Source organism: Suncus etruscus, chromosome 12 (genome assembly GCF_024139225.1).
Source record: "Suncus etruscus isolate mSunEtr1 chromosome 12, mSunEtr1.pri.cur, whole genome shotgun sequence".
In the NCBI taxonomy this organism is placed as follows: domain Eukaryota; kingdom Metazoa; phylum Chordata; class Mammalia; order Eulipotyphla; family Soricidae; genus Suncus; species Suncus etruscus.
In genome coordinates, this window is record NC_064859.1 from 31323048 (window position 1) to 31331759 (window position 8712).

At 36.0% G+C, this 8712-nt stretch overlaps 1 protein-coding gene across 1 annotated transcript in view; it reads left to right on the forward strand.

Moving 5' to 3' along the window:
- VPS54 (VPS54 subunit of GARP complex) overlaps window positions 1-8297 on the forward strand; it is an 84547-nt gene extending 76250 nt beyond the window's left edge. The window contains exons 21-23 of the mRNA XM_049784727.1: window positions 2132-2239; window positions 4847-4941; window positions 7668-8297. Coding sequence (XP_049640684.1) covers window positions 2132-2239; window positions 4847-4941; window positions 7668-7773 — 309 coding nt within the window. The 3' untranslated portion in view covers window positions 7774-8297. The remainder of the gene's footprint in view (window positions 1-2131; window positions 2240-4846; window positions 4942-7667) is intronic.
- The last annotated feature ends 415 nt before the right edge of the window (window positions 8298-8712 follow it).

Here is an 8712-nt window from a genome sequence, read left to right on the forward strand (position 1 = left end):
TCCTAAAGAGGGATTAAACTTGGAGTTGCCCTATGACCCAGTAATTCCACTTTTAAGTATATCTAGGAGAATAGAAAACATTTGTCAAGACAGAAACCCTATACATATAACCCCAAAGGGAAGAAACCTAAATGACAGCAGCTGTTTATTGGTTATATTATGGTATATTCATGTAATGAAATATTTTATAAACAATAATAGAGGGGCCAGAGTGATGGCGCAGCAGTAGGGCATTTGCCTTGCATGCAGCTGCCCCAGGGTGACTGTGGTTCGATCCCCAGCGTTCCATATGGTCCCCTGAGCCAGGAGCGATTTCTGAGCACAGAGCCAGGAGTAATCCCTGAGCATCACCGGATATGGCCCCCAAACAAAACAAAACAAAAATAATAGAACTGAAATATGGTCATATATTACATGAATGAACATTTAAAACATTAAAGGAAAGCAACTCCTCACAGATATCCATAAATTGTATGATTTCATTTATGGAAAATAGTGACTGCCAGGGCTTATGGAGGAAGGAAATGATTATCTGGGATTTCTTTTGAAGATGATATCAATAGTTATGTGAGGAATATCAAAACAGTAATGATGATTGTATAAGTTTGCTAAAAATTAGTTGTATACTTTAAAGGGGAGAGTTTTACATGGGAATTATCTCAAAGCTGTTAATAATTTTAAAAAGGTATGATAAACCTTGATATATATATATATATATATATATAGCCTATAGTGACAGACGTTTGGAAGGTCACAGATATTGGTCAGATATTGGTTCAAAGAATGATTTCTGCGTTTCTGCTACAGCAGTTTATTAAAACTCAGTAAGCTAATTGATCACATTTAAAAAATACCAGTTATTTGACTCAAGTTTGTCCTATAAATAAAATGGTATATGAAAGAAAAAAATAGCCGAGTGATAGTGGGCAGTTTTTTGCCATGCCTATAGTTGACCCGGGATCAATCCCCAGCATCTCACATGGTCCCCGATCTTGCCAGGAGTTATTTCTGAGCACAGAGCTAGGAGTAACACCTGGGTGTGACCCAAAAACAAGCGACAATTCTACAAAGAAAGAGTAAAATAAAATCCATGAGTTGTGAGATCACCCTTGCACCATATTTCCAACCCCATGTGGACAGGTCTGAAGCAGCAGGGTAGTGGTGAAGGATTAGTAAACTAAGCCAGTGAGGAAAGAATAACGGAGTCAGTGCCTTCTAAAGACTTTTCCCTCGTGTTGTCTGCCAGAGCCAAAAGCCAGCACCTATTCTTTATTAAACATACCCATACACCAGGAGTGAGAAGGTCGAGTAATCCAGGTGGGCTTTTAATATTAAAAGAGAGATTTATGTTCCTAGGGTATATCTCTCCTAGGGATATCATCCACTCCTAGGGATATACCCTAGGACAGTGGTCGGCAACCTGCGGCTCATGAGCCACATGTGGCTCTTTACACTTTTAATTTGGCTCTTCTGTGTGCGGGGCGGCCACTCCAGGAGTTAGGACTCTGTCCCTAGCCTCTGTCAGTGCGCTCCCTGTGTGGCTCTCAAAATAAATTTCAATCGTGGTTTTGGCGAGATTTGGCTCAGTTGAAAAAAAAAGGTGGCCAACCACTGGCTCAGTTGAAAAAAAAGGTGGCCGACCACTGTCCTAGGAACACAAAAATACAATACAAAAATCCCTTCCTCACACCTATATTCATTGCAGCGCTGTTTACAATAGCCAGACTCTTGAAACAGCCTAGATGCCCCTCAATGGAAAATATGCACTGTGAGGTAGTGAAAACTGTTTGACTTAAACTCAATCCTGATCAATTTTGTAATCACAGTGATTAAAATAATTATAAAAATAAAGATTAGGAATTCTTTAGCTGTGTTGAATCTCTGCCTTTGTACTGGATGTATGCATGTTACTAATTATTTTCTCTTTTTCCCTAATTATAAAAAATGATAAATTAGGATATTTAATGAAAGGTTCCTTAAATATTTGCTTGAATAGTGTGGATCATATTTGTGCTTCAAACTTAAGAACCAAATCAGATTTAGATGTGTAGATGAAGAAAATAGGTCTCAGAGAATCTTGGGAACAGTATACAGTTTAGAGATATAATTTTTTTTTTTCTTTTTTTGCCAGTATGAGGTGAAAGCTCCTGTTCCTTCTGCCTGTTTTAGGAATATTTGTAAGCAAATGGCAAAAATGCATGAAGCTATATTTGATCTTCTTCCAGAAGAACAAACACAAGTGAGTAGTAACTGTAAAACAATTTTGTATGTGTAACATAATATGCATGTAGAATTGTTTTTAGGTGTTTTTTGGGGGGGGGGCACACCCAGTGACGCTCATGGGGTTACTCCTGGCTATGCGCTCAGAAGTCGCTCCTGGCTTGGGGGACTATATGGGATGCCGGGGGATCAAACTGCGGTCTGTCCTAGGCTAGTGCTGGCAAGGCAGACACCTTACCTCTAGTGCCATCATGCCGGCCCCAGAAGTGTTTTTAAATATGCCAAATTAAGTTTAATTCTTATTTAATTAAAGTATAACTGATTTTTTAATCCTGTTGTATCAACAAATAAAACATGCATAAAATGCTTTGCTGTATTTGGTTAGCAGTTATAAAATTTCCTTCATCAATTCAGAATTAGAAATTCTGGTGGAGATAGTGATAAAAATATAGATAGTAACTCAATTTGTCTTACAGTTATTATTAGATCAGTATTCAGTATAAATACAAATAAACAGCAATATGAATAGTTTCTGGCATTTGTCACCTTTGAAATATCCATTCTCTACATCTTGTTTTTCTCTACAAACTATTATCAATTTCCACATTGCCTTGGTAATGTCACCCCTTCTGTGTCCTTCTTTCTGAATGTTCCAGTTCACACACACACACACACACACACACACACACACACACGTACGTCACCCCTTCCGTGTCCTTCTTCTGAATGTTCCAGTTCACACACACACACACACACACACACACACACACACACACACACACACACACACACACGAGAGCCACTGGGTATGGCCTAAAAACCAAATAACTTATCTACTGCTGGTCTACTTTCCCATGCTTCCTCCTCACATTTTTCATCTTTTACTAGTTCTTACCCACTTTTCTTTTTCTTTTTGTTTTTGGGCCACACCCGGTGACACTCAGGAGTTACTCCTGGCTATGTGCTTAGAAATTGTTCCTGGCTTGGGGGACCATATGGGACCCTGGGGGATCGAACCACTGTCCTTTCTAGGCTATTGCGGGCAAGGCAGACACCTAACCGCTTATACCACCGCTCCAGCCCCTCTTAATCACCCATTTTTTTTTTTTTGAAAACCTAGATTTTCAACATTCATGAAATATGCCAGCTTTTTTGGACTCTAAAAGCCTACATAGGAGCCATAACATAGCCTATACCTGCTAGAGTCTGGTCTTTTCTCATGTCTTTCAGCCAAGTTATCCCTTTCATTTCATATCACAAACACCCATTTCTGATATTGTTTTCTGAATTCTTTTTCTGAGTTCTAATTTGAGAGCAAGTCTTCACCAGATCAAGAGGAAGGCATAAAGAGAATTCTTATTAAACTGAATAAAATTAGGGAAGTAGAAAGCCTGTCTCAAACACAGGTGGGGGGAGGAGGGAGGGAGGTGGAAGATTTGGGGCATTGGTGATGGGAATGTCACACTGTTGAAGGAGGGTATATGACTGAAACCCACTACAATCATGTTTGTAATCAAATTGTATAAAGATATTTAAAAAACTGAATAAAATTATGTCAGTATTGTGACTTAAAGACCAATAGTTCAATCCATAATCTTAGGATTTTTCCCTATATAAAATGTTATATTACACAGTTGTTTCCATAGACTATTTGTATGTCATTGCAAGCCAGTTACTTTCCAAATAAATAATGAGCCATGGCATGAGAAAAATGTACCTGCAGTAGCAATGACTTACTTTCAAGTGACTTTACCAGTTTAGAAACATTTCTGTTAAAACAGTGCTGAAAACCTGACTTTTTCCAGATTGTCCTCTATAGTCATCACATCTCAATACATCTCTTGTAGTGCTAGGGTACAGACAATAAAGCTTGATTGCTTTGTTGTCAGGAAAACCTCTCAACAAATTGGGGGAAATTTATCAGTACCCCCCAAGGCATCAATCATGTAGTCTCAATTTGACACGAACTGTGTATCTTGTAATCCTCTAAGCAAGCTAAACACTACAGCAATGCTATATGAATTGTACATATTTTCACCATTGGTTATAGACCCTACAACTAGATTTTTGTAATCTCAACATTGTGAGTACTAAAATACCTAATACAGGTCTTCTCACAAAATTCATTTCTCTTGGACAGCTGTCCTCCCTAAATAAAGCTAAAAGCAAGAAAGCTACACAAAGAAGAAAAAAGTAAAAGATGAAAGTACTGTGCATCTACTGTTACTTTATCTAGAGCGCCTCGTTTATATGATTCCCATTTAAAAATATTTTTCATCTTTCATAACTGATTCTATTTATACATCCCAGAGAGCTTCTTTCTAGGTACAAAAAGTCAGAAATAAGACCTATCACTTAAAAAAAATACAGCGATGCCTTGTAGGGTATAACTGCTAAGCTTCCATTCTTTGGCTTTTCTGATGACAGTACTGCTGAGGAAAAGGAAAAGGGGCTTATATGCAAGTAAAGAGAAAAAAATGTCTACTGAAATACTTGCAGTGTAATATTTTAAATATTTAAATATGCCAAAATAGCTTTTAGTACTTTCCAAATAATATTGATTTGATATTTATAATCAGGTACTTGTCTTATTTTAATAGTACAATAAGTTCTATTTATTTTTCAGATGTTGTTTTTAAGAATTAATGCAAGTTACAAACTCCACTTGAAAAAGCAGTTATGTCACTTAAATGTCATAAATGATGGGGGACCTCAAAATGGGTATGTTTTCCATTTATTTTGGCTATATAGTCTGTCAAATTGGCTTTTGATCTTTATGCTCTTCTTTTCCATTGTACTATGGCCAGGGACTATTATGGTAAAACCAGCATGCTTTTGTATGAGACAGGATGTATCTACCTGCCTACCTACTTAAACTATCAGTTTCAAGGCAGTGTATTAGTTGTGATTTTTAGGTGATCTAGCAGTAAGTAGTCTTTCCCTTTCCAGCCAGAACTCCAATCTAGAAAGTCCTGTTTAGTGATGTGACCATGATCAAGTCATTTAAACTCTGCCTCAATATAAAATTTAAAAATAAATCTTCATTTCTTCACAGGGTTCTTTTGTGTCTTATTGTAAGATGTTGAGTAAATGTCATTTATCAGAGATACTATAAGATTTACAATTAGAAAACTTGGCTAAAATCTGCTACTTTTTAGCTGTGTAATTTTAGTCATACTGTTCTGAGCCTTAATTTTTCTCCAGATAAAATTAGTGATAGTGATTTTAAGCTTTCTTAAAAGAATTTGTGAAGAGCAATCAAAGATAATGAGGAAGAGATTATACAAAATTAAAAAAAACGGATCAGGCAATTAACTAATATGGTTTCTTGACTGTCTCATGTATTTTTAGGAATAAAATGATTTTATTTCCTGTTAAAGTTTCAAATTTAAGTTTCGGATTCTTAGGACATATGAAGAAATATATTTTGGTACCACAAATTGGCCCTACTATCTAAAATATTAACTCAATTGATTCTGCTAAAAGCTATAGGGTTCCAAGGAAAAAAATGATTTTCCCTCATTTAATACCTGATTTAAAATATTCTTTAAAATGACAGTCACAGAAATGTTCAAAGTGTAAAGAATACCAAAATTTCTGAAAGGTGACATTTTTAGGATTCATTCAACTCACATCCTTTTAATCCCATAATCAGGGGTCTCAAACTCAATTTACCTTGGGGCCGCCGGAGGCAAAGTCGGGGTGTCCTTAAGTACAAAGTCAGTAGTAAGCCTTGAAATTGGGGGTGTGTGACCCAAACAAAACAAGATTCCTCTAAGGCAAGGCCACAAAATGTACGGAGGGCCGCAAATGGCCCGTGGGCCGGAGTTTGAGACCCCTGCCATAACTAATAGTTCTAAAGCATTCAATCTAGCTTATTGCCTATGAATGTTAAAATAGCTATTTAGAAGTTTCTGTACCCTTAAAGAATTCCTTTGTCACACACTTGAAGACACTCTTTACACTAATAATTTATGTTTAAGTGATACTTTGAAAAATAAAGTTCTCTGAAAATTAGGCTCTAGCCACTCAAAGAACCACTTTGAAATTTTGTTCTTCATGTACGTTTTAAAATGTGCCTTTTTTCTTTTTAAGGCTGAAATTCATGTAACATTAATATTAACCATACAACAATGACTAGTACTCAGTGTCTTAAGTGTAGCACAATTATTACAGCTTGTTCGAAGCATTTCCATTGCCTGAGTAAATTCCATACCCAATTAAGCAATGGCTTCCTCCTCCACAGTCCTATACTTTTTACCTTTTAGTGCTTCTCTCTAAACTATTTTTAAATACACATATAATAAAATATTTATATTTCTGCTCTTAAAATTGATCATTAATATTTTTCATTTTCACTTAGTAGAATGTCCTTTAAAGTGATTGTACCAAGTTAATGCTCCACCTTTTCCTCACATCTCTTCAACTGCATTTGGATTTTTCTTTCCACCTCTTATGATTTTTATCTTCTAATTATCTTTTTACATATTTAGTAATAATCTAGGTGTTTACATCTAAGTTTTTGTCCATATTTTTTTTGTTTTTGTTTAATTATTTGGTTTTTTGGGTCACACCTGGCAGCGCTCAGAGGTTACTCCTTGCTCTCTACTCAGAAATTGCCCCTGGCAGGCACAGGGGACCATATGGGATGCCAGGATTCGAACCACCATCCTTCTGCATGAAAGGCAAACGCCTTACTTCCATGCTATCTCTCCGGCCCCTAATTTTAGATTTTTGTTTAGCCCTCATACCATCCATGATAGTTACAGACACCAATATTTGCTTTTACAGAAACTTTTAGTCTAAGACATAGATTTTTTTTTGTTTGTTTGTGCCAGACCCAGTGACGTTTAGGGGTTACTCCTGACTATGTACTCAGAAATCGCTCCTGGCTTGGGGGACTCTGGGAGATAGAACTGCAGTCTCTCCTAGGTTAGCACATGCAAGGCTAACACCCTACCACTTGTGCCACCACTCCGGCCCCAGCCATAGATTTTTTTATACTTATATAGGTGTATTTACTTAAACACTTAACATTTGAAAATGAAGGCTCTTCGATCATTTTAATTTTTACTGTGAGAACTTAACTGTTGCTGTCAATTCTAGTATAGTTGCTGATCATATGACATTTTAGACTCTTACATCGGTTTTTAAAACACTGTATTTTAAATGAAGGATAGTCTTTATTAGATTCTGCTACATGATAAATAATGAAATCTGCATCGGCTCATTCCTTTTTATAACATTTATTGTTGGAACAGAACATTAAATGGTCTAATTATAATAGCAGGAATTCTACTAGCAAGAAAAATATATTCATATTTGGTCCCTAGGAAATCTGAATTCTAATAGTCTAGTAAGTCAAATAGGACTCTGATTTCATTAGCACTGCTTTTTTTAAATTATAGAAACTGTGAGATGTTAAGAGTTTTCTTTATAATCTCTAGGTTGGTCACAGCAGATGTAGCTTTTTACACTGGAAATCTTCAAGCCTTAAAAGGCCTTAAAGATTTGGACCTAAATATGGCTGAAATCTGGGAACAGAAGAGGTGATAACATACTGGAAAACTGGGTACTTCATTTGACCATGGATGTATGTATTTGTGAAGAAAGTACGGATGCCTGTCATTCAAGAACTGAACCTGGAACCCAAAGTGAACTAGGGTGGAAATATGGGGGAAAGGAAAGTATCAGTGTTGGAAAACTGGAATTCAGTGGGATCTATAAGGAATGCCATTTTTGTGCTTCCTTTAGGGGTAATGATCAGGTGTCTATAACATTTTTCATTCTCTGTGGAAACAGACTCAGGTTTCTTTGGACCAAATCCAAAAGAACACATAGCTGTAACACAGCTGTAGTTGACTAGAATGCTCTGTATACTTTATATTAAAAAATGCTTTGCATTTCTTCCAGTGCAATGAAATTCATATGGTGTCCCACCTTATTTAATGATGGTACAATTTAAAATATTAAAATCTTAGACTGTAGAAAGTTTTCTCTATGAAAGTAAAGCTGTTTGAAAATTATTTTTTTACAGATCTTTCTATAAAAAAATAAACATCTTTTGATTGCTTGGATTTAGGAATTCAGTTTTTGTTTTAGTGTCCAATGACAAGTTTAAGGCTTTGTGTGTTGAATATATAATATCTCTATTACACGGTATGTCAGCTGGGAAAAGCCTGCAGAGTAGTCAAAATACCTGAAAGGTTGATCATACGTAATAACTAAAGAATAAGATACTGACATTGGTGCATTTTTTAACTTAATACTTTTCAGAAGTGGCTTATGAAAAGCTACAGTTTAATGCTGTACTTTTATAAAAATATCTATGAAGGATTGGTGGGATTTATTTCTAGCAAAGGTAAGAAAACATGTTATTCCACCATGCGTTCTCATTTTAATTTAGCTAACACAGAAGTATGGTCTCCCTGGGTTCTTGTTTTTAAATTAACTTTTGATGTGTATATGAAAGATCCAGAAGAAATAAAAGAT